At 58.3% G+C, this 25,611-nt stretch overlaps 2 protein-coding genes across 8 annotated transcripts in view; both read left to right on the top strand.

Annotated features, from left to right (window-relative positions):
• Positions 1-10,387, top strand: part of EXD3 (exonuclease 3'-5' domain containing 3) — a 246,106-nt gene extending 235,719 nt beyond the window's left edge. For 3 of the 7 annotated variants that reach the window (XM_040649173.2, XM_046901926.1, XM_040649174.2), the window contains 2 exons: positions 2,169-2,262; positions 7,729-10,387. In XM_040649173.2, the coding sequence (XP_040505107.1) occupies positions 2,169-2,262; positions 7,729-8,042 (408 nt within the window). In that variant the 3' untranslated portion in view covers positions 8,043-10,387. The remainder of the gene's footprint in view (positions 1-2,168; positions 2,263-7,728) is intronic. The other 4 variants (XR_006931703.1, XR_006931704.1, XR_005840420.2 and 1 more) reach the window with 4 other exon arrangements.
• Positions 10,388-14,207: 3,820 nt separating this feature from the next.
• On the top strand, positions 14,208-17,388 carry NRARP (NOTCH-regulated ankyrin repeat protein). The gene has a single exon (XM_040649188.2). It carries the CDS (start codon positions 14,381-14,383, stop codon positions 14,723-14,725), a length of 345 nt encoding a protein of 114 aa, XP_040505122.1. The 5' UTR covers positions 14,208-14,380; the 3' UTR covers positions 14,726-17,388.
• The last annotated feature ends 8,223 nt before the right edge of the window (positions 17,389-25,611 follow it).

Here is a 25,611-nt window from a genome sequence, read left to right as displayed (position 1 = left end):
ATGGCTCCCGAGCGCTGGGATTGCTTCAGCGGGGGTGCAGCCAAGATCCGTTTCACAGCAGGCAGAGCAGATCTCGGCTGGGATTTACCAGTGACTAAGCGTGTGCTGGCAAAGGGCTGCCCTAGCGTGAGAAAGCACGAGCTGCTCCTCCTCGGAGGTGTGCTCGCGGGCTGCGCCGGGACGCACGGCCCCAGGCACCTGCGGGGACAGGCATCCCCTGTGCCACAGAGTGCAGGGCTGCTGGAGCCCATGGGGAGCTGCCCCATCCTGCTCCCGGGCTCCCCATCAGTGACACTCTCCCCTGCCTTCACGTGCAACCGGTCATACAAAAACTGCTCCCAACCCCCTGGGACGCAGGAGTGGAGCATCCAGCCCAAGGCCACCGCTGGCCCCCGTGCCTTACTGAGGTGGCAGGCTGCCCTGCTCACCTCGTTTCTTCTGTCTCGTTTTGGCAGGGCGTTACAAGAAAAAATGAATTGCAATTTTTATTGCAGCTAATTGGCGCTGCTGCTAAGTGGCTTATCTGGCTCTGGAGCGTGCCCTGTGCTTGGGAGCTGAGGATGGGGAAGGCCCAGGGGCTCTGGAGGCGGCGGGGACACTGAACCTCCCAGCGGTGTTTGGGAGCCCCAGGCAATAGGATACACATGGCCACGGTGTATGTGGTCCCTTGGGCTGCGTTGTCCCTAGGTCACAGCAATGCTGGATTTCAGCAAAGCAGAGGAATTTTCCTGAGGTTACCCTGAATGAGGCAGGGCAGAGCAGGGCACGGAGCGGGTGGGAGCCATGACCAGAATGCCCCAAAGTGAGGGCTGCAGGACAGCTATGGTGTCAGGGCAGCCGTGGGGCTGGGCTGTGCAGGCCGGGACATCCTTGAGCTGTAGCATCCGGCTCTGCTGCACAGCAGCTCCAGGGCTGTGCAGTCCCAGAGCAGCAGGTGACACCTGTCCTATACACAGGGCCAGGTCTGTCCATCTTCCCTGCACGCCTCTGAATCCCTTCATGCTCCTTTTCTCTGCCATCTTCCAGCAGGAATCCAGCCCCCTGCCTTGCCCAGGAGCTTCTCACAGTCACAGCTGAGCTGGGGCAGAGCTGGAGAAGGGAGAGAGGAGGTGAGAGGCAGAGGGAACATGGGCTGTGAGATCTCCAGCTCTGCCTCATGTGAGCGTTCAAAGCCTGAGATCAGATCAGATGGGATCAGGCGGCCTCCACCAGTTATTGTCATGTTGGCAGTGGAATTAGAAAGTGACATCTCCTTCATGACCTGATACCTCAAAGTGCTGATGTGGCCCCTCAGGAAATTGGGGCTCTCACAGGAGGGAGGTCTTCCTTCTGCTGTTCTGGAGGTTCGCAGTTTCACCTCCTCCGTGCTCCTGGCTTTGGGTTTGAATGGGAGAGCCTGGGGGGCTGAGCCGGGGCCGTGTGCTGCCCTCCATCCCACAGGGCAAGGAGGCAAAGCTGCCACGGAAGCCCAAAGGATGTGGCCGGGGCACATGGCTGCGGTGGCACAGCTCTGCCCGCCTCAGCCTCTGCCTTCAGGGACAGCAGCCTGGTGTCTTCTGGGGATCGAGCGGTGCTTTTGCAGACTTTGTGAGGCTGCGGATGGAAATCGCTCCTCCTGCTGTGGGGCAGAGCTCGTTTTCAAACAAACGATCCTTACTGAGGCAGCACTGTGTGGGAAGAAGGGGCACCTTTGCGCCTCGCTGTGACCCCGGTGCCATTCCAGACAGCACTCCGCAAACACACCGAGGGCCCACACTGGTGCCCGCTTAGGCAGTGGAAACCTTTCTGGTTTCAACAGGCTTTGGAGCAAACCCCCAGGCAGGAAACTTGTTCTGGGTGGTGAAGTTATGCACCTGTCTCACTGCTTTCCTTCGATGCAGTGTGTCCAAAGTGCTCCGCAAGCGAAAAAACAGCTCCTCCAAACAAATAGTGAACAAAAGGCATTGTGGCACATCCTGGCAATCAACCTGCTGCTTTCCAGCACCTGACAGTGCTCTCAGGGAGGGCGAGGGGAGGCTGAGCGTGCCTGGCTGCTGGCAGCGCCCTGAGCCTCGGGGCCTCAGTGTCCCCACGTGTGCAGCTGGGAAGCCCAGGGATGGGGCTGGTGCTCGAGGTTACAGACATCCCAGCCACCATCTCATCACCTCCCCCCCCCCCTCTTTTCCCAGGTGTGCAACTGTGACAAATACCTGAAAGTCCCAAAGGAGAGGATGAGGCAGCTGGTGGAGGACAGCAGGCACTCACTGGGGGACAGCAGCACAGGTGAGAGGGCACCAAGGGGAGGGCGGGCAGAGATTTGCATCCCACTGCTGACCCGGGGCTGTGTGCACCGGATCTCTCCCCGATGAGGAATGCAGACCCTCAGCACCAGGCTGCAGCTGGGTGCAGACCTGCTGAGCCTTGCCGAGCCCCCCCCACCCCCCAACCCCCCGTTACATTCATGCACATCCCAGCACAGCCCTTTCCCCACACTTCAGTTTGCCCATCTGCCCGGCAAGGGCAGGGCAGTGCAAGGCGCAGGCTGCTGTGTGCTCCTGGCCAGCTGTGGCCTTGCTGGGAGCCACGTGTGTGGCTCAGGGGATAGTGATCGTGGTGACTTTTCCCATGGTGCCAGCGGCCTGGGAGTACTGCGCTTCCCGAAAGGCCAGGGCATCCTCCTCGTGGTTTCTCTGGTGAGGGCACTCGCTGTTTGTGTGTACCCAGGGACCAGCCCAGCCTGTTCTGCCAGTTCTGGAGTATGGGAAATAGCAATGCTGTGGTTTGCATCCAGCCGTGTGAGCAGTTTCCCCTTCCCCCGTCAGGAGGGGGTGATGGAGCTGGGGGGGCTCATATGGCACCACCACTTCTCTACATGGGCCCTCTGAGGGACCCCTCTGCTGCAGCCTTCACACCCCTTTGCGCAGTGGGGAACATCGGTGTTCTGCTGCTACAGAGACATGAAATAAAAGCTGAGTTGTGCCAGCTGGGCTCTGCCTGAGCTGCAGATCTCAAGGAGCTGCCAGGGGGTCCCTCATGACCCCGTGCTCAGCCACGCTCGGATTTCTGACCCTATTTAGAGTTCTCTGGGTGTTGCTGGGATTGAGAGCATCTGTGTGAGCTGAAGTAGGATGGGTGGAGGAGAGCAGTTCTGCCCCACACACGGCATGGGGGTTCGGCACCCTGCTGCTCACCCACATGGGCAATTCATCAGCTCAGATTTATCTCTGGGACCATGGGCAGACGCTCGTCCAGCACCCAGCCTTGGCAGGAAGCCTCGCACCTAGCTTGTAGGGAACGTTTTCCCTGACACAGCTGCATTTTCCTTGCATGAGGCTTTGATGGAAGTGCTGAAAGTCTCTTCAAGCCCAGACAGCTTTGCCTCACGATGCCTTTGTCCCACTGGGGTGCTCAGAGCAGTTTTCCTGGTGGGCTGTTTGCCCGGAGCAGGCTGGGGACAGAGCAGTGAGAGGTGACGCTGCTGTGGGTCCCCACGTGGCACAGGCAAGGTGCAGTGTGGCTGGAGGCCGTTGGCAGCGTGCAGGCTCCTGGATGACCCAGGTGGATGGGTTGTGTCACAGGCTCTTGTCTGGCCAAGGGAAGCTTCTTGCTTAGTCAGTGTGGTAAAACCAGCTGGCGTGGCGCCCTGGTGCTCGGGGATGCTCTGCCAATGCAGGCAGGCAAAGGAAAAGCTGCAGGATGGCAGTGAGTGGGCAGGGAGCACAGCAGTTCCCAGGCAGGGCATTGGGGTCCAGAGCCTTTTCCTCACCCAGGGGCTCTGCTCTGCAGCAGGACCCCTCGTGTCCAAAACCTTGAGGATGGATGCATGTTTTTCCTACCCTGCTTCCATGATTCCATGTGGCTTTGCTCTGAGCATCGGACCAGTCTGACTGGCACATGGGAAGGGTGCACAGTCCCTGTGCCATCCCACAACTGCTCTCATACCCATGGAGCATCCTGGGCCTCCTCCCCACCTCAGCTGGAGCACAGCCCCAGCATGCAGAGGCAGCCAGCAGCCCTGTACATGTTAGGCTGCTCTGCGGGCAGGGAAGGGGACTGGTCCTGTATCAGTCCCCAAGAGGCTGCACTCGCAGAGCTGGGATGCAGCTCTTTAAGCCCCAAACCAAGCAACAAGGCTCCTACCCTACAGGGTGCAGTGGAGCGCTGGGGGCTTCCATATGGGGCAGGGATGAGACTGAGGAGCTACTGCTCAGGAGCAGGGGCAGGCATTGTGGCAGGAGCACACACGGGGGCCACATGAAGCTTTGCTCCTGCCTGGCTGCCAACTTCAGGTGCAGAACCGGTGAGCTTTGCTCCCACGGCGGCACAGCGATTGGAGCTGCTGAAGGTGCCCCTTTGCCTTGAGCTCCTCCGCCCAGCACCACCCTGGGAACGTCTCAAGAACGTGGCCGGGCCGCTGCAGCCCAGGTTGCACAATCACAAGTCCTTTGTCCTTGGCTTATCTGACTTAGAGAGGAGGAAAAGATAACCAGGCATCTTCAGCGCCCTGCAATCCAGTGTGTTTCTCAGGCTCGTAACTCCTCTTATCAAGTTCAATCTTTCACCACGGTGAGGTTTCCCATGCACCTTTGTACTCCAAGAATGCTCCCAGGTCTGCTTTCAGACTTGTGCAAAGTCTTTACGATGCGCGCTTTCTCCAAAACACCCAATCCTTAATTGCCTAATTACGGACGAGTCTCCCGTGTGTGCGCGATGACAGCTGGGTGCGGCTGCGGGGCTGTGGGAAGGGCTCAGCTTGCACAAGGGCTGCCAAAGCTCGGAGCCTCTGGGGCCAGGGAGGAGAGTGTGGCACGGGATCGGCTTGGGGGGCACAGGGAGAGCCAGGCTGGAAGCAGGACGTGCTGTGGGAACAAAGGGCAGCGCCAGGGGATGTTGGGGTTACTCACCCGTGTCCTGGCACCGAACCTCCAGGATGCCCAGGGTGGAGGAGGGGTTGTTTGGTCTGAGAAAGGGGAATAGGAACATGGTCTGTCCCGGCTCCCCAGGCCATTCCGTGCCCCCGTCCCACAGTGAGGGCTCCCAGAGCTGTCCTGCCGACCCAGGGCTCTGCAGAATAAATAGTGTTTGGGGACTGCAGTTGACCAGTGCCGCTCGCCTTCACGGCGTGCTTTGAGTGGCCCTGCAGCGCTGGGGGCTGCTGGTGTGGGGGGCACATCCCCTGCCCACTCCAGGCAGAATCTCATGGCTGCAGTTCCCGGCCCACGCTTCTCCTGGGGTCCCTGGGACAGGACTGCTGCAATCCCACCCTGCAGCACCTGGGCAGGGTCCCCACATGGTGTCCCCTCCTCGGAGCTGCTGGCTCTGCATCCCCCGTGGTGCCGGTGCTGTCAGAATCACAGAACCACAGAACATCCCGAGCTGGAACGGACCCTCAGGGACCACCGAGCCCAACCCGGCCCCATGCAGCACCTCCCAACCCCCAACCCTATGGCTGAGAGCGGTGTCCCGGCGCTCCCTGAGCTCTGCCAGCTCGGGGCCGTGCCCGCTGCCCTGCGAGCTGTGCCGTGCCCAGCCCTGGCCCCGTTGCTCTGTGAGCCCTGCACAGCCCGCCCAGTTCCATCGTCCCTGGGTGACCCAAGCAAGAGTGGGAGAGGTGAGCAAGAGGCCAAAGGGCTTTTTATTTTCATGATGTTTTATAATGGGATTATTAGTTCCCAAGAGGTGTTTCAAATTGATTCGGTAAGGAATTGCTTTCATTTCTCCTCTGCAGAGCTGCGGTGGGAATGCAGCCTTTGGTGCGAAGCGTCACAGAGCTCTTGAAACTGTAGATCTCAAAACCACGGTGCGCCAGAAAGCCTCACCCCCACCCCACCCCCCGCACCGTGCGCTGCATCCTGGTGTGCCCATTGCCTGCGGGGGGGTCACAGGGTACCCCCGCCGGAGCAAATTGACGGGGGGAGAAAGAATTCCCTCCCTCCCAAAGCTTTTTCCCCCAGGAAAACCATTTCTGTTCCGGGGCTCTGACCTTTTCCCAGCGTGGTTTTCCCCGCAGATAGCGCCCGGCCGGCACCCTGCGCCCATCTTCAAAAGCCCTGCGAAGAATTTGGTGGGAGGGGGAGAGGGGGTTTTACAATCTCCCATTCAGAAATGGTTACTTTGAAGTGATGTAGCATTTTCAACCCTTTGAAGCGCCACAATTAGGGAGGGGGCTGGTGCGGGCCAAAGGCATAACGCTGGGTGACTATCACTGCCTTTCTCTCCCCAGGCTTTCAAGAGATGAACTTTTCCTCCCTGCCTGCCTCTTTCTCACGAGACGCAGACCAGGGGGATGGGGTCGGGGTGTCTGGGAGTCGGAGGTGTGGCAGAGAAGGAAGGGGACTCCTGCTTGGCAAGAGCCGGGTGGGCACCTGGGTGAATGGATGGAGCGTGCCCAAAGGGAGAGCAAATTGCTGGGGGCATGGGGCTGTGAGTGCCCTGCTGTGGGGCTGGGATGCTGAGGGGCTGAGACGCTGCAGGGCTGTGATGCTGCAGGGATGGGATGCTGAGAGGCTTGGATGCTGCAGGGGCTTTTGCTTTTAGGAATGTTCATGGTGAGGAAGCGTCTTTGCTGTCGTTGTGGTGATGGTTGAATGCCATCAGAATGGTTCCAAAGAATGTTTATCAATCAGGTGATAGGCGCTTTATATAAAAGTATAAATATAAATATATATATAAAAAAAAGAAAGCAGATGGGTGTGCAGGCACTATGAACAGAGCAGGAAGGAAAGGTTTTATTTCTGTCTGCATGTTCTGAGCCTCAACTGAAGGAAAGCAAGTGCCTGGCCTGGGGTGAGGCAGGCAGCCCAGTCAGTGTGCTTGGAGCTCTGGCACAGAGCTCATCCCTGTACACCAGGATGGGGGCTGCCTGATGTCTGGTTAGGGTTAGGGTTGGGGTTAGAGTTAGTCCTCCCACTGGTGGGCTCTGTCCTGGAGAAACCCCCAGAATCAGAGCTTGCCCTCTGCTGTTCCCACTCCAGGCAGCTCAGGGATCTGAGGAGAACCCCATTTCTTCACCAGATGCCAAAAATTGGAGAAAAGGGGAAACTGAGTTGTTTTTATTCCATGGAGGAATGAATGTTGGTGTCCCGAGCAGATGCAGAACACAGAGCAGCCCTCAGCCTTGCTTTCCCCACGGAAAGTCCCGGTGTGCCGACGCGGGGACAACCCAGTCAGGAGCGCTGGTGCCCCCTCCGACACGGTTGGCTGCCAACAAAGCTCTCTCTGATCCTCACAAGGGACAGGTCGGAAGCCCCAGAGGTGCTGCTGGAGAGCTGCAAGATGCCTTTTGTCGCCTTAATTGATGCTGGGCAGGATGAGTCCCCCCCTGCCGAAATGAGTCATCCCGTAGCAGCGAGCGCAGCGCGTCCCCGGCTGCCAGGCATCCTGATGTATGAGAGTCAGCTCAGCCCTCGCTTCCGCTGCCCGGATCCAACAACCCGCTGTGCCTCCGCCGCGGGGACGCGAGCAGCGAGAGCCCGCACCGAGCTGCCAAAAATGCCGTGGGTTTTGCGGTGCTTCGGTTGCGATGGCAGCGATCCGCTGGCCCGGCGGGGACACAGCCGGGTCGTGCGGGGACAGCGCGTTGGACGCGTCCCCCCGCAGTGCCCCGCAGCGCTCCAGCAGTCACCTCCCACATGCGTGGGGTGCTCCTCCCGAAGGTGCAGCCCGGCAAGGTGGGCTGTTCCCATGGCTGAGCACAGATGTCGCTCATCACACTGGTGGCTGACTGTTTGCTGTTTCCCATCCCTGCAGGCTGTCCGACATCACGCAAGGAGAAGCCCGGCGGGACCTGCAGTGCTGCTCAGCCCACCGGCACCACACCGGGACAGCAGCTGGAGAGCACGGGGCCGTGTGGAGCAGACGTGGGGCTGGTGGGGGGCACAGCCTTGCAGTTGGCTGCCATCCCCTCCGGGGTGCTGGAAAAAGCTGAGCTCACTGACTTCTACTGCTGCACCGGCTGCGGGAAGGTGTTCTGGGAAGGGTCTCATTTTGGACGCGTCGTCTCACAGTTTCAGGACATTCTCGTCACCACGGGGGGCGAGCAGCGCGTCTACGAGCTGAGCTGAGGGCAGCACGGGGCGTGGGATGGCTCAGGATGGGGACTGCAGGGATGCGCTCCCCTGTGAGCTTGGGCAGGTGTGTGGGGAGAGGGCTTGGGTCTGTGATGTGAGGCTGAAAAGCGGGCTTGTGTTTGGGGTCTGCGGGGTGGGGGGCTCTCATGTTTGCACTGATGTGGTGACAGTTGGCAACGTGGCCTTCGTGGGAGCATTAAATCAGAGGCACCTGGGGAACGGATCTGTTGCTTTATTTCTGCCTCTCTCCAGGCTGGGCATGGCAAGAAGATGGCAGAACTCTCTAAAATGTCACCAGGCGCTGCTGACCCCATGGCGCCCATCAGTGCCCAGAACACTCACCCTGTAGAGGTGTGTCCCTGTACAGCAAAGCCCCTCTGCTGTCCATGGGAGGATCACTGAGGGAGGTCTCTGCTCTGTGCCCCCTTCCAGCTGCTGCCCCCAAGACCAAGAAAGCACCTCCAGCCCCCAGTGTGCTCTGTGGGTATGGGACACTCATCTGCGTGATGCCACCCAACGTGATGTCCCACAGCTCTGGGCACTGCTGGCTGCTGCATCCCGGCCCGCGGATGGGCTGAAAGCACTCCACCCTGTAACAGAGGAGCATTTGCAAAATTCCTCCCCTAATCCCGGTTAACTGCCAGGCACTGATGTTATTGCTAACAGGGCCCGAGGGGCTCTGGCTTAAGTGCGACATTTACGGGCCAGCAAAACGCCTGCCCGGACAGCTTACACCGCAGTGTGGATGCGCTCACCCTCCCCAAACGCTTGAGGCGATGCAGTGCTGAGGGCTCCTTCCCCTCAGGGACGTTACAGCCAATGCTTCTCACCCCCCGGGTGGGCCCTGTGTCAGAAGGGCACCGGGGCAGCTCCCCACAGCCTCACAGACACTGTGCTCCCTTCTCCTCTGCGCTGTCAGTGCAGGTGCCCATCAGCCCCCCCCGGCAGTCCCTGCTTTGCACTGTCGTGGTGCAGATGTTTCACATCATTTTCAAGCAAATGACAGCAGAGAGGATTTGGATCCCCCCACCACAGCCTGTGCTACCCCTCTGTCCCCGTCACCAGCAGCACAGCACCTGCAGGACTGTGCCCATGGACCACCCAGCCTCACTCACCACTCACTGCCATGTGAGCTGGTGCAGCAGTTGGGTTTTGGTTCTGGCTGATTCACATTAGCTCTAAGATCTAAGCACGCTTCTCCTCTCCTCCCACTCTGTCTCTGGGGGGGTCACAAAGCAAAGCCCCACTGCTGATGCACAGCCAGAGGTGCCCATGCCTGGCTGCCATCACCACTTTGCCTCTTCTCCCGGCCGTGAAGGAGGGCAATGAAGATGCTCTGCTCCCCACGGGGTCACATCCTGCACAGCCACATTGGTTTCCTTTAATTCCTTGTCCCCAGGTGTCCCCAGGTGTCCCCAGGGTCCCTCAGCCCTGCCATGCCCCATGGCCATCTGGGAGCTGCTGGCTGCTCTCACCTGGGGCTCACCGACTGAAACTGCTCTGTTTTAGCAGCTGTTCTCCCAGGTACCTGCACGGCCCCATGTGAGGTCTGGTGGCTTCCCCTGCGCTGTGCCGGGCAGGCTGGCTGCTGAGTGCTGCCACAGAGGACTGTCCCCACACGGGCAGTGTCACCTCAAGCCACGCGGTACGCTGGAGATTATCTCTCCTAATGGGATTAAAATGCCTTCCTCTGATCTTGCCCTCAGCCATCATCATTTTTGTATTGATTCTTACAGATCCCCACTCTGATGTCTGCATTTTTTTAATTTCATTTTCTTGCATAACCTCAAGGAATTGTGTTTCATTTCCTGGTTTTCCAGACCTGTGCTCTTTCTAGGTGCTAACGCGTTTTTCTTAATTCTCTCTTCAGCTGGAATCGGAATTTCCTCTTCTCTTTTACCCCAAGGTCACTTTTGCAGCAGTTGTGGTACAACAGCCGGCAGGACGCCGCTCTGTGGGGCTGAGCACCGTGGGCTGAGCACAGGCAGCTCTGCAGCACCGCGTTTGCCCATGGGCAGCGTGAGGGCATGGCACGATGTGACCCCCAGGTGCTGTGCTGGGTGGGCGCGGGGTGGTGCCCACTGTGCCCCAGAGCAGAGGACGTGGAGGTGCAGTGAGGTCATCCCCGGGCAGGACCACACTCAGCATCAAACCGCCGAGCCGGACCAGCCTTGAGCAGCATCCAGGAAGCAATAAATCGTCCTGTTTTCAATGGTGGAGACGGATCAAAGAGAATTAAGCCAGCTTTTTAATCGGCCTGCGATATTGTTTCCCTACCTGGCTTCTTTTGAAAAATAAATAAATAAATAAATAAATAAATAAATAAATAAGCAAACCTACCCCAATGCCTGCGCCATAGTAATGTTTAACGTTTATCAGGGCAGTAAGGGGCCCTTTGTGCTTTTATGGGGCTGTTTGATAGCGTGTTTGCAGGGCAGCGGGGGCAGCTCCCGCAGGGCCGCCCAGTCCCTGGGTTGCCACGCGTGCACTGCTCTGCCTCTGCCTGCTGCTGGGGGACGCTGCCGGAGGACCGCGCAGGAGGAGAAGGAAAGCAGCAGCCGGTGGGGGCTGCAGGGAGGGGAAGGGAACGGGTCCGGTCCCTCCAGTCTCACGATTTGACTTCACCTTTGGACCCTGAGCTGAGAGCTCGGGAAGGGATGGGGGTAAGGTGGGGGAGAAGGGTCCGGGCTGAATGAAAACCGTGCAAAAAAAGCTGTTTCCTGGGCGGCGTGCAGCGGTGCCTGGGGACGTGCTGCTCACTCCGCACCTGCTGCAGCGGGAGCACAGCACCTCCGGCTCCCCGTGCACTGTGTGCTTTGCTGTGCAGCTCTGGGGCGGCTCCGGTGTGCCCTGCAGAGCCCTGAGAACTCACACACCGCATCGGATATCGGGCAGTTCCTCTCCTCGCCTTGTGTATTTCTTGCATATCCTTCGCAGTTTGATGGGGACAAGGTGTTTGGCACTCGGGCCAGCTTTAGTTTACAAATGAATCTATCAACATTGTTCCTCATCAGGCAGGAATGTGCTTCCCTCCCTTCTCCCCCACCTTATCCCCATCCCCTTCCGAACAAACTTCCTTCCTTGTGCAATCTGGATCGGAAGCCGTGCCGCATACTTGACCGGCTCAAGGAAAGCGGCTCCGCTCCCCGTGCCTTTGTGGCTCACACGGGGCCGGCGGGCACAGGAGCAGACCGGGGGCCGAGGCTCCCCGCACGCTACGGATGCTCCACGTGAGCTCTCTGTTGCTCGGTTGCCGTTTCCAAACAATCTGGCACGTTTCTGGGCACGGGCCCAGCCCTGGAGAGCCCGAGGTTGGCTGTGAGCTGCAGGCCCCGTGCTGCCCCGCAGTGCTCCGTGGGGCGGGGGAAGCAGAAAGGTGTCGGTGCCACAGGAGGGGACATTTGCGCCCAGAGGACGTCTGCTCGCTGGGACCGCTCCTTTCCCATCAGCCTGCCAGCACCTGGGCACGACTTCCAGGCCAACAGGCTTCCATCCTCTCACGTCACTCCTCACTGTACGTCCCGCAGAGGGTCGCGGCTGCGTCCCCCCCCCCGGCCCACCCCGACACACGTGGCCTCAAACCCAGCTCAGGAGCAGCAGAGAGCCGCGCCACGGGGCCGCAGCCGGAGAGCCGTGCCCGCAGCCGAGGGCTGAAGCAGCGAGCGGCTCTCCATCTCCGAGCGTGTCAAATCCGGCGGCTGTCCGCCTGGACGGCGTTTTCCCGCTGTCACACGCGGGCCGTGCGCTCGGGGCAGGACGGCAGCAGCGCCGCGGCACCGCCAGCGGGACCGGGCCGGCACCGAGCGGGGTGAACGCGCGGGGCGGGCTGCGGCAGGACGGCGGGATCCGCTCCGCCCGCGGGCACCGCGTCCTGCGGTGCGCCCACCGCCCCGCGGCCCCTCCACCGTGACTGCCCCCCCCACCGTGACTGTCCCCCCCCGCGGCCCCCCGGGACGGGGACGCCCGCCTGCCCGCCTCGATCCGAGGCCGTTCCCGGCGGGAGCGCGCGTGCGCGCACTCGGCCGGGTCCGTGCGCTGGGAAGAAAAGCCGCCGCCTTTCCCACGCTCTCCGACACATTTTAATGAATTAAGTGGGGGCACGCCCCCTCGCCGCCCGCCCCGCTCCGTCCCCCGCCGCTCCCGCTCCCTGCGCGGAGCCCCCGGCGCTGCCGCCCGAGCGCTGCGGTGCCCGGACCGACCGCTGCCCGCTCTGCTCCTGGGGAGGGCTCCGGCGCGGCCCGGCCCCGAGCCCCGCTAACAGCGGAGCTGAGCCGGCCCTGCCCGTCTGCGGTTCGCCCGTCCGTCCCGTCCCGTCCCGTCCTCGGAGCGGCTCTGTTTACAAAACTGAGACGCGAATCGGAGCTGAAATGCGCGCTTTCAAAACTGCCTTTTTTTCTCTCTCTTTCTCTCGCTGTTTTTTCTGCCCCTCCGGCCCCGTTCCCGGGATGGGTCCCGCCCCCACCTGCCAGCGAGGGACATTTGCATGGCTGGGTCCCTACTGCCCTGGTCCGGCCTCAGCCAGGGGGTGCGGGCAGCTCTCACTCTCCCACTCGCTGCTGACACCCCGCAGGGTTCGGCCCTCCTGCCCCGAAGTGGTGCCCCGGGTCGTTCAGGAGCAGACAGGCCGAGCGGGGTCCCGCAGCAAACTGCTCCTGCTCGTGCTGGGGAAGGACCCCGTGGGGTGAGGACGGTCTGTAAGCGTGAGCAAAGTGCGCTGCGTGCCGTGTCCCACTGTTACGGGGGATGTCCCGGGGAACATCCCAGGGCACTCCAACCCGGTGCCCCAGCGGGAGCGCAGTGCCCGCAGCCGCCGTGCTGCACCGCCATCACATGACAGTCTCCGTTAGAACGATGCACTTCGGTACAGTCGTGTTGGAAAGAGAGAGCTCTGGTTTGGGGAAACTGAACGGGGTGGGGATGAGGATGAGGATGGGATGGAGATGGAGGTGAGATGGAGGCTGGGATGGGCGTGGGAATGGGATGAAGTCGGGGATGAGATGGGGATGGAAATGGAAGTGGGATACGGACTGAGTAGGGGATGATGTGGGGACGTGATGGGGATTGGGAGGTGGATGGCACAGGAACAGAGATGGGATGAGACTGGGAATGAGGATTTGTTTGAGATGGGAATGGAATAGGGATAGAGATGGGGTGCACAGCGATGTGGATAAAGATGGGTGATGGAGACCGGGATGGGATGGGCGGGGAATGGACGCGGACAGCGGTGGGGCTCAGCCTTCCCTCACTATAGGGAAAAGCCACGGGAACACCGCGCGGGGCAGCTCAGGCCCCGGGCTCGCAGTGATCCCACCCAAGGCCCGCTGCTCCATGTCAGCAGAGCTCAGCTCTTGGCCGATCGCTGCCGTTCCATCCCCAGACCGACGCGGCACACGGCCGTGGGGCGGCTGTCCGAGGTGACAGCTGCGGGGCCCCGGCAGCACTCCCCAGTTTTACGGCCTCCTTCCCCTCCCCGCACCCCGCCCCACTCGGGCCGGGGGGTCCCCGCTCCCCACCGCCCTCTGCCATTTGCTCTGCCCCGGACCAAACGGGCACGGGGGGGCCGCGGCACCTCGGCTTTCCCAGCGCGTTCGGTCGCCGCGCGACTTTGGCAGCGCTGTTACCGCCCCTCCGCCCCGCAGTGCCTGCGCACCGCATCCGCCCCGGGACAGCGCTCCCAGCGCTCGGTCACCGAGCCCCGGGCCGGGCCGCCGTGCTGGGCCGTGCCGAATCGGGCCGCGCCGAGCCGAGCCGAGCCGAGCCGAGCCAGGGGCAGCTCGGTGGCGCCGGACTATGCCGAGGCGAGCCGGGTGAAATACCGTGGCGCCGGGCCGGGCCGAACGGGGCGAAGCCCGGTGGCGCCGTGCAGGGCTATGCCGTGCCGTGCCGAGCCGAACCGAACCGAGCCGAGCCGAGCCGGTGAAGCCCGGCTGCCCCCAGCAGAGCCGCGTCGGGCCGTTCCGGACCGGGCAGCCCCCACCGCCTCCTCCCCCGGCAGCCGGGGCCGAGGCAGGGCGCGCGCACGGGGCGGGGCTTCGCTTAGCCCCGCCCATCGGGGGGAGGGCGTTCCAATGGGCGCGCGGCGTCGCGGCCCGCCCCGCGGCGTCCGTCACGCCGTGCTATTGTTATGCAAATAAAAGCGGGCTAAAAGGCGCGCCGCGGGGCCGGCTCCGCTCCAGAGAGGCCCGGGCGCGGCGCGGCGGCGGAGCGCGGCGGAGGGGGCGGCGCGGAGCCGCTGTGCGCCCGCAGCCCGCAGCGCATGCCCGGCCGCGCGGGGTAGCGGCGGCGGGAGCGCCGTCCATGCGGGGCGAGAGGTGCAGCGGGGCCGCGGCAGCATGAGCCAGAGCGACGTGTCGCCGTGCGCGGCGCCGCCCAGCCAGCGCGTCTTCCAGGAGGCCGTGCGGCGCGGCAACACCAAGGAGCTGCAGTCGCTGCTGCAGAACATGACGAACTGCGAGTTCAACGTGAACTCCTTCGGGCCCGAGGGGCAGACGGCGCTGCACCAGTCCGTCATCGACGGCAACCTGGAGCTCGTCAAGCTGCTCGTCAAGTTCGGCGCCGACATCCGCCTGGCCAACCGCGACGGCTGGAGCGCGCTGCACATCGCCGCCTTCGGGGGCCACCAGGACATCGTGCTCTACCTGATCACCAAGGCCAAATACTCCGCCGGCGCGCGGTGATGCGGGGCCGCCCCCCGACGCGTCGAAGCTGCTCGGACTGCGCGCTCCGTGGTTCCGCCCCGCCGAGACGCACCGCCGCTCACCCGCTTCCGAGTTCGTTGTTTGATTCGGTTTGGTTTTCCTTCCGAGGGTTGTTTTCCTACTGTAATTTTTTTTTTTCCATCTACCTCGGCTGCACTCACAGTATTCACGGTTTCAGTTTGACGTCTGCTCAGATGCTTTAAAACTCTCCCACCTCCCGGTGATATTTAATCCTTCCCCCGACCCCTCACCCGTCCCTCGGTTTTAAAGCACTCTGCCGCAGAACGAGTTCATTTCAACACTCCCACCCCCTCCCCGTCCCCCCGGGGCTGTGCCCGGCGCTGTAGCAGTGCAGGTGCCCCGGCCCGGCGGCTCCCGGCCTGATCTCCTCCTGCTCGTCTTTTTTTTTTTTTGGTTTTTAATTTTTTTTCCTGAGGTAACTCCATTGGATATGACAGACGTTTTTGTGGGTTTTTTTTTTCCCTTTTACGTTGGTTTTTTTTCCGTTTTCTTTTTTTTTTTTTCTTTGGGGGTATCCGAAGAAAGTCTGCATCCTCAGCCGGTCCTTGAATCCATTTAGCACACGTGAGACCACAGGAAAAGACATTGAATCCTTCCTCCTGGCGTCGTGTGTGTGTGAGGGGAGAGGGAGGGGATCAGTAAATCCTGAACTTATTTTTTAATTAAAAAAAAATTAAAAAGGAAAAAAAAATAGGTGAAATAAACTGTAATAAGAGGCAGAGGATTTGCTTTGCACAGAAGAGGGGCGCGAGCGCTCTCTGCTGCCTCGAGAGGTGCCTGAAAACTACTGAGAAATAGTTTGGGAACTTTGGTTGTTCTTTTGGTGAAACTTGGATAACACTTCTCAATGCAGAACGATCCCTTTGTGCGTAGAGCCCGCCCGCCTTTTATATGGTGTGTGTGTGTGTATATATGTGTCCGAACCGAGATATATATATTTATAAAGGAAAGGGAGGGGGAGGAGCGAGCCGCCCCGATCGCATTTTGAAGTGACTGCACGTATAATGGCAATGCTGCTTTTATTGCTATGGCACAAAAGCGTCCATTTGGAAAATGCGGAACGTTTCAGAAGCCCCTCCGCCCCCCCCCACCCCCCCCCATCCCTCTTCTGTCCGTCTGCACTAAAACAACCACTGCCGCCCCGCCCTCGCTCCCCTCCCCCAAACCGTTGCGATTAAAAAGGAAAAAAGGAAAAAAGAAAAAGAAAATAGTTACCTGCTGGTTTTTGGGGCCGTGTTGAAACTATTTATCATGTCTGTATATATGTGGGTGACGTTTGTGAGCCTGCTCTTGTTGGATGCTGGCGGTGAGTGTTTCAAATTTTGGGGGAAATACACTTTTTTTCTGCCCCTCTTCATCCCCCCCAGCCTTACCATGTGTACAACTCGGAGTCTGCCGCTGTTATTTCCCGTTGCACTGAGCGTTCTGCTTTGTCTCGTGGTTCCACCTGCAGTCCGTGTGGTTGGAGGCGCAGCGCTGCGCACCCGACGGGAGGCGGAGGAGTGCCGATACCCTCCGGGTCTGTGCAGCGCCGGCTCCGCTCCCCGGGGTGGGAACAATACCTTTCCCAGTGAGGTCGTATTGCCGTTACCGGATGGTTGCACATCTTATTTTATTTTTTAATTGTTTTCTTTCTTTTTTTTTTTTTTCCTAAATGGATTTGCCACGATGGAAATGTCATAACATTTATGACATGATATTAAAAAAAAAAAAGTGTACTTTAAAGCCAAGTTCTAGATGGATTTTTAAAAAGAAATCTTGGTTATAAACCCGGTCTAAAGGGAGCTGTGTCCAGTGTTGTAAAGACAACGTGATGTAACCCATATTTATATTTTTATAAAATACCTATTGAGACTGTGAATCTCCTGTGTGAATCGCTGAGTGAGCTGAAGAAAAGTATTGTTCCTTTCCAGCTTCCTGGAGCTGTGGATGCGCTGAGATTTTGGAAATTGTACGCCGGGGGGGTGGGGGGGGGTTGCTCTGAAATTGTGAGTTGATGTATTTTTACATCCCTGTGTATTTTACTGAAAAGCTGCTGCCCTCCCCCGTCCCTCCAGTTCCAATGTTCTATGCAACCCCCGCGCCCCCCACCTCTCTCCATCCTGAGAAGTGAAAGGGATGCAGATCGATTCAGATATAGAAATGAGGGCCCCCCCGCTCCCCCACCCCCCGCATTGGCTCATAGTGCTGCTGACCCTCGTGCCGAAACGGGGGGTACACGACAGGCAGGAGGGGGGGGCCCTCCGTGCGTGGCTGCTCACCTGACGGCGGTCGTCTTCTTAATTATTATTATTATTTTTGTAAGAAGAATATATTGATAATGTCAGTGGAATAAGCAGACATTGAAGCTGATGCACAGATTGCTCCAGAAAGGAGTTTTTCTGTAGGTTTTTCTTTAGATGCGAATACCTTTTTTAATTATGTTAATTAATGTTAAGAATTTTTAGGCTTATATTGAAGCTGTATGTGGGTCACTATATGATCATTTCTAACTGGATAAAGTCTGTACAGTACAGCATATTCCTGAGTGTATGATATAGACGTGTAGCCCCAGAGTGCGAAATTTATAAATAAATTTTTCATTGATCTTTTTATAAAAAAAAAAAATAATAATATTAAAAGGCTGCTGTGTGTTCTTTCCCAATGCCCATGGGTTCCCATGTCCCCATTTTGGTCCCTGTGTTCTGCTTGGAGCCCCCAGGGCAGCTGTAACCCAGAGCTCTTTTTGGGGCTGTGTGTGCCCCTAAGGGGGGGGATGGGGGGAGGGTTGTGGGTTGGTTTGGGGGTATCCCTGTCCCTCTGTGTGCTGCAGCCCCATGGTATGTAGGGCTTCAGTCCCCTGAAGCGGTGCGGGACAGCGCTACCCCACCTCCTCTGGTCCCAGTGCTGGGCTGCAGTGGGCTGGCTGCTGGGCTCTGGCCCCCTACAAGGCACGGTGCTCATCTCACAGCAGCACCCACCTCTGCTCAGGGCAAAGCACTGCACACCCAGATGCCCTCATTATTGCTGCAGGGAGAAACCTGGGGCTGAGCTCAGCTCACCCCCATGGCTTTCCATCGTGCACCTTGTGCTGATGGGGCTGCGCAGGACACGAGCTCAAGGACAGGTTTCCCAAGGAGAAGCAGGTCTGGGTGCCCGGGAGTCCCTCTGCAGGCATTTTGGCCCGGTGCTGAGTGACAATCTCACATCCCCAGCAGTGAGGCCGGGGGGTGCGCATGGGGGCGGTGTGGGGCTGGTGGTGCTCAGCCCTAAGCTGCCCCCCGGCCCCACTGCACCGCCCGCAGCCAGCCTGCTTTGCAGCACTCGTCTCTAAAGAAACCCAGTCCAAGAAATCTAGGAACTCCAAAGGCTTGCTCCTTGCTTTCCTTTTTTTTTTTTCCTTTTCTATTTCTGTTCCAGCGAAACAAAAATATTGGAAGGTTTCGTGTCGTAAGCACATTCTTCTGGCATTTTTGTGTGTCCCTGGCTGCATGTTATTGTCCGCCGGCCACATTACGTAGGTTCTGTTGTTCCAAGAGAAACCAAAGAAAGAATTTGAACTTTCAAGTGCTTCCTGCCATTGTCTTTTGCTTTTGTTTGTGCTACTGACTCCAAAACAGATGGATCGGTCTCCTCTCCGTCCGCAGGGGTGATGGGAAGTCAACACAGCCCCGAGAAGTTTGACAGCTTTGTCTTCTCTTATATTCCCCTTCATTCGTCAAGCCCAGACATCAGAGCTGAATCGAACAACGCATATGGGGGGGGGGGAGGTGGGATTTTATTTGAATTTCGGGAAGCTTAACACAGTAAGTAATGAATGAGAAAGAAAGACAGCGAGCAAGAGGGGACGGGCTGTAATCAAAATTCAGTACATTTTAAATAGATGCTTTGTTGGGCATTTGTATGACTATGATAATGCCACAGCCTGGAGATCCGAATAGGAGTTACCTTTTAAAAACCACAATTGCCCACTGTTGGGTGCTGGGGAGGAGGCTGCGGCTTGGACTGCCTGGCCCAGCTCTCCTCCTTCCCAGCATCAGCACTTTGCCACTGCTCAATCAGCAATTGCCCACTCTTGGGGTGACAACCCTTGATGTGAGCATAATGGGGTGGTGGGGTGTTCCTGGCACACCGCCTGTAGCAGCATCTCAGGTCCAGACCACATTATATAAGGCCCTGCAGCCACATCCCAAAGGACACTCTGATCTCATCCCACTTTGCTGTGGCCCAAAGTCACTGCAGTGTTGGCTGTGGGACTGAGCCACGTTTGGCTGTGAAGGTTCAGATCCCTCCTGTGCTGGGGTTGGAGGCTGTCATCCCATTCCTGCAGAGTGTTCCCTATTCCCTATGTGAGCCTAAGATCACCGTCCCCCAGTGGAGCTCACAAAGAGTGGGAGGCAGAGATAGGGGTGTAAGGCAGTTCTTGGCTGCTTCATGTTATCAGTTGCTCTTGCTGTCCTGGTTTGGTTTCAACTGGGGAGGGCAGTGGATAGGGATTGGGTCTGGAGGTGTGGAAGGCTGTCTGGATGGAGGGATGGGGTTACAGAGGCGATCTGGGAACAGCAGGTGAGATGGGGATGGAGGGATGCCTGGGGAGGGATGAAAGGGTTGATGGGAATGGAAGGAGAGATGGAGAATGGAGGGGGTTGGAAGAAATGGGAATGGGAGTGTGGCTGGGGAGGGAGAGAGGGATGGGTGGAGGAGAGGATAGAGGGGATGCTGAGCAGATGGGTGGGTGACAGGAAGGGGGTGCTGGGACAACTGCGTGCACTGGAAGCTCTTTGTTCAGCCTGAATCCATCACATGCTTAATGCTGCTCTGGGGCTGCTGCTATCAAGGAAGCAGCTTCCCAGGAGGGAACTCCCCTTTCTGCACCACACCTGACCTGGGCAGCGGCTCTGGCAGCACACGGTAGCTCAGAGAGTCACAGACACCCAGACACGAGCATTGGCTTTTTGCTGAGGATCCGCCAAATCCTTTCTTGCCTCTGCTCAATCCAACACCCACCAGCCCACAGTGGGTGCACCCAGCTCAGCTGGATGAACACCCTACCTGGGGGGATGCTGGCAGCAGCTGGCAGCCCTGCAGAGCATTGCTGGGGAGCTGGATGGTGTGCGGAGCCTTTGCATGAGACCTAAAGAAAATGTGCAGTTCTGGCTGTAAATGAGTGGTGCAATGGAGGAGAGTGCCTGGAAACAGCACCTTTCACCCCTGGGAGTGCACCGCAACCTCATTCCTTGTTTTCTCCAGCTAGCAAAACACCTCTCACATATCTCCAGCCAAAAGTAATGATATCACGTATGATGCAATTGCAAAGATGGGCTCCAAATGTGCCCAGAGCTCTCCCAGGTTCTCTGCACAAGACCGGTGCCCTGGCCCTACCCCTGGCAGTTCACCCCTGCATGCACAGGAGCTCTCGCTGGGATGCTGCAACATGCCAAGCTCTCCCACAGCAAAGCCATGTGCCACAAGAATGGTGTGGCTGCTCCCTGATTTCCCATAATGACTCTTAAAGCACTCAGCCGGGGAGCTGGTGGAGGAGCTGAGGCTGCAGGCATGCGGAGTGCCCCACAGCGAGCAGTGGGATCTTGCAGCAGCCCCAGACCTTTGGGCACACACTGGGAAACCCCTCCAGGCCAGAGGACCCTACAGCACTGTCCGCCCAGGGCAGCAGCAGTAGGGTCAGGGCTTGGGGTCCCAGGTGTGTGCAGGAGGAGCAGTGAGCAGCACCCAGCACCCTGCACGTGGCACCAGGAGCGTGTCCTCGTCCCCCAGCACAGCACCCAGCCGTGCGGCCATCCCCAGCAGCTCTGCATTTCACCCCGCTCACATTCGCAGCGACGGTGACAACGCCCAGCCTCCCCCCGGCCACTCACGACTCCCTCCCATTCAGAGCTCCCGTCCTTTTAAGCTATTTTTTTCCCTCCTATTCATTTCCTGGACGCCTCTATCCTTTTCTCTTGACTAGCCCCTCTCAGGGAGCAGCTGCTATGCTAATAAGCATGAGGCAGAAAAGGGAGAGAGCCTTTGCAGTGGCTGGGGAGGAGAGAAAGACCCCGAGCCCTCCAAATGCCAAATAAATCCCGGGCTGGAGCAGCATCCCTGAACAAAGAGGCCTGGCCTCCCCCCCTTCCCCTCTTCCCAATTCCACTACCTTTTCACATTCAAATCTATTAAACAGCGAGCAGAAAGACCCCGAGTATTCATAGCATTGCATTAAAGAGAAAGCCCCGTGGTCCCTCTCCACACAGCCACGGATGGAAGGGCTTGCACCCGTTGTGCTGCCCTGGCACCAGGGAGGTGCCGTGGGACAAAAGGGCCCCAGTACCGCACAAGGAGAGGGTGTCCTTCCACCTGTGCCACATCTTTTGTCCCTGAGTCTGCTGGGCTCCTCTGTCAGGGCTGTGCTCACCCTGGGTGGTGGGATTGGGAGGTTCGGGGCATAAGGAGGTGAGGACCCCCAGTGTCTGTGGTGTGACAGCAGGAATAGGGCGGGGGACACCCTGCGTCCGATCCCAACGGGCAGGGCAGCTGGTCTCAGAGGATGGGTGAGGAAGGGGAGGCCATTCCTGGTGCTCCCATCACAGCTCAGGACGGGACCCCACTGCTCTCCATATGGCACGGCCTGTACATAGCATCCAGAGAGATCAGATGGGACAGTCCCACAGCATGCAGCAGGGGTGGGGGATCCTTCACTGGGGGTTGCAGGTCCCGCTGTGGCAGGTGGTGGGACACCTATGGGCATGTAGCTGCTCTGCAGAAGGAGAATGGATGAGCATGGACATTTTCTTCTTGTACCTTCCAGGATGGAAATGGAGATGCAGCTCTAGAGGTATGTCATGTTCTTACATGGTAACAAGTTTCTGGTGAAGTCCTAAGGCTCCAGCAGCTGGGGCTATTAGTAATATTGAAAAGTGTGTTTACAGGGTGGCAGCAATAACCAGGCACAGCCTATGCAGCTTGGTGAACAGTGTGGAATTCAGCTCCAGCCCTGGGAAGGCCATCTGAGGTGGTGCCTGGGCTTCCTCGTGGCCATGAGGACAGGGAGTGATGGAGGTGCTCACACCTGAGCTCCTTCTGCTGCCTGAGTTACCCTCTCATGTCCCAGCTGATCTCTGCCCAGGCTCTGGAGAACATCCCATTTCCTTCCATGGATGACATGTGCATAGGACACCTCAAGAGGAACAAGCTGTCCATAGTTCAGGGCCTGAATTAATGGTCAAGAGTCTGGAGGGCGACTGAGATCATGATGAAGTGCCTTATCCATGGACTGAGCCATGTCCCACCATGGGTTCTGCAGCCGTGGTTACGTGGTCACCAGGGCTCCATCCTGCCCATCACAGCACTGCTTGGCCTCTGGGCTGCACAGAGGGCTCGAGATGGGGCTGCCAGATAGCATGGGCCAGCAAGAGATCTAGAGTGGGAGGTGGTGACAGGTGGGACAGCCCTCAGAAAACAGAGAACAGAGAACAGAGAATGGCACTAGCTTCTGTTTGGGACGTGGGACACGGCAGCTCAGACCTCTGTCCTTGCAGTGAAAGGCCACAGATCTGTTTGTGTAGCACAGCAAAATGTGTTCTTGCATGGGAACCTGGGCTCCCAGGGTGCTCCTAGCAGCATGGAATACCTGCATGCCTTCAGAGCTGATGCTTTAGGGCTGTTGGCTTTGCTGACCCACCCTGCCCCTGCCCTGCACTGCAGACCTCCAGATTCTTGGCCTGGAAAACTCTTGCTGGGCTCCACCAGGGATGTGTTCCCCCAGAGCACTCTGGGATGAATGCCAGCGGGGACCTCGAGAGGATTCCAAGAACAGCCTCCCCTATCCTGCGAAGGAAACAGCTCCAAACAGAAAGTGTCAGCCTCAAACTCCCAATTAACAGAGGAGAGGAGTGTTTCCACCCCTTCTGTTGGAAATCTCTGTGTGTGAGCACAAAGCAGCAATCCAGTCCAGTGGCAACACAGAGCAGGATGTACTGCTGCAGCTTTGCCATCACTGCATCAGCCTTGGGCAGAGGCAGCGGGCACCAGTCCTGCACTCTCCGACCAGGTGACCTGCATGGAGCTGCTGCTCTCTGCTCCTTGCCTGACACAAGTCCTTCGTCATGCACACACGGGTGGCACAGTGCAGGAGAATGACAGAATCACGGCACGGTTGGTTTGGAAGGGTCCTGAAAGCCCCCTCAGCCCCACCCCCTGCCATGGGCTGGATGCCCCCCACCAGGTCAGGCTGCCCAGGGCCCCATCCAGCTTGGTCTTGGGCACCTTCACTTGAAGGTGGTCCAGTGGGATGGGGCCTGCTAGTCAGGTGGGACAGGGCCTACCTGCAGGGCAGGTAGGGCAGGGGCCGGTGGTCTCCTTGGGCTGGCTAGGGAGAAAGGACCCTGCTTAGAGATGCAGGAATGCAGCGGGCTGAATGCGGCGGGGCGGGTCTGATCTGGTGCCCCACTAAGCCCCCATTCTTTCCCAGCCGGTGCATCTCGTATTCAGGCTGCCTGCTCCTAAGCAGAGTGTCTTTAATCCTTCCCTTGTCTCCTCCATTCCCTTTCAGGCCCTTGGCCAATGGGAAGGGGATGAGCAGCTCTCTCCAGGAAGGAAATTAAAAGCGGGGAGGAGGTGGGGAGGAGGAGAGCGCGGGGAGGGGGACTTGGATGGGGAGACAATCCTGGAGTGGAGATGCCAGTCATCGGGGTCTCAATAGCCCCATTCACCCTGCCCAGCCACACAGAAAATCAGGGTCACCAGGATCCATGCCCTGCCTGGAGACAACTGTTGCTTTATTCTTTTTAATTGCTGGAAAACGCAGAAAAGTTCACTTGTGTGTGTGGCTGGCTCTGGTGGGGGCTGCGAGGGGGGCGCTGGCGGTGGCGGGGAGGGACGGGTGGGGTGAGGGCGGCACGCAGAGAGCGGGACACAAAAAGCACCGCACGTGAGGGTGGAGGCTGCGACCCGGCGCGGTGCCGGAGCCATCTGCACGGCTGGGGCCACGCCGTGGCGGGGACAGCGATGGGGACAGCGATGGGGACAGCGATGCTTCGCTGCCAGCTCGCCTGTGGAAGACCCTCAGGGCTGGGGGCAGAGGGGACAGCCCCGGGGGAATGACCTGCGCAGACAGATGCATGCGGGCGGATGGACAGATGTCCTCACATTGCTGGGCATGGGGCTGCCTGGGTTGATGGTGCTGGCTGCAGACAAACAGCCAGGCACCCACGGGACACAGCAGACGGTTGCCACCCTGGCCCAAGGATGCTGAAACACCTTCCAGCCTTGCCACCACCATCCTGAGGCCTTGCTCCCATTGCCACCCCAGCCAGATGAGTCACTTCCCTCCCTGGTCCAGGACACAGGGCACAACCACAAGTGCTTTCACACTGGTGCTGGATGCACAAGGGGAAATGGAGAGCTTGGTATCACACAGCAGCATTGTGCACCGGGATGGGACCTGGCAGAAGGAGGCTGAGGGATGAGTTAAACAGCAGAGAGCTGCTACCAGTTTCATAGGAGCGACAGAGGGGTACAGAAGGGAGGTGGGTTATGTAGGGTGTAACCAGAAAAGGTAGCGGGGAAAAGTGCATCAAAAGTTCAGCCTCGTAGGTGAAAACCCCAGGCTAACATCAAAAATGTAAAATTCAGATTGGCCATGATGAGAACAGGAAGTTATCTGGAAACACAAAGCGAGATCAGAGATCACACATAGTGGGATGGACAGCACTCCCACCGCAGACAGGTCGGCTTCATAAAAGTGATGCAGAGACACAATTTGTGGACACAGTAAATGAAGTCTCTTGGATCTGTAGTCCACAGGAAAAGGTCTGCTCTGGGCTGGATCTCGAGTGCCTGGGATCTGGCTGAAGAGGTGCGTGGGGAACTGCAATAGAAAACACAGCACTGCTGGGTTTAACGGTGTGGTGGGATAGAGAGGGATCTACGTAGAGTTCAGGCACACTACCCCAAAAAAGCCACAAATCTCAAGGTCCTAGAGATGGCCTAGAGGGCATTACACAGCGTGTGAAGAGCTTGGGTAAAAACTATGCCACCATTGAAAGGGGAAATGAAGTGGTTCAACAACCCTTTCCTGGAGCGTTACATGGAGGCGCTACAGAAAACACCAATGTTTCAGAAGGAGAAATCTTGCCTAGGAGAGAACAGGGAAGCCCGTGAGAACTGGCAGTCAGCTGAAAACCGGAGACTAAAGAGCTAAAACTGAATATATAATATATATATGAATATATAACAGCAGTAGGTGGTTGAAGGATATCCCTTAAACCATCAAGCCAAAAGGTGGTTGGGCTGGGGAGAACTGGGAGCCACCACTGCTCTGATTTCAGATCAGTTAACGGGCAGAGCAGCCAAAAACAATCATCAAAATGCTGTGTGATCAGTAAGGGAACAACATGGAAAGAGCTTTGACGCTGTAGGAAACCATGGGTGCTGTGGGCTTGAGTTCCTGTTCCCACACCTGAAGAAAGAGATGAGGAATCAAATTTCTTCAGCCTTGCTCTGTGATAATTGATGAGATGAAGTGCCTGATGGATGAGAGGAGTCCAGAAAGGCTGAGAGCGTCCTGTTAGGAGAGGGGAAGGCCAAAGGCAGATATGACTGCAAAATCACGGGAGTGGTGGACAAAGCAGAGCATGAGACTGTAATACTCCAGCAGTCCTTGGAGTAAGGAGTGCTGGCAGGAGATGGGCTGAGAACAGAAAAAATAATTAAAAAAAAGCTGTAACTTCTTTACGTGGAGGGTTTTGAGCTCGCAGGGCAGGACCGGAAACAGACAGGATGAGCTTAGGGACAACAGGTGTGCAAAGGGACACTGAAGGGATGAGGCAGGGATGTCTCCTCAATGCTGAGATTCACAGGGTCTGCTG

Source organism: Gallus gallus, chromosome 17, assembly GCF_016699485.2.
Source record: "Gallus gallus isolate bGalGal1 chromosome 17, bGalGal1.mat.broiler.GRCg7b, whole genome shotgun sequence".
Taxonomy (NCBI): Eukaryota; Metazoa; Chordata; class Aves; order Galliformes; family Phasianidae; genus Gallus; species Gallus gallus.
The sequence above is the reverse complement of the archived record's forward strand: the minus strand, read 5'-3'. Positions and strand labels throughout refer to the sequence as shown.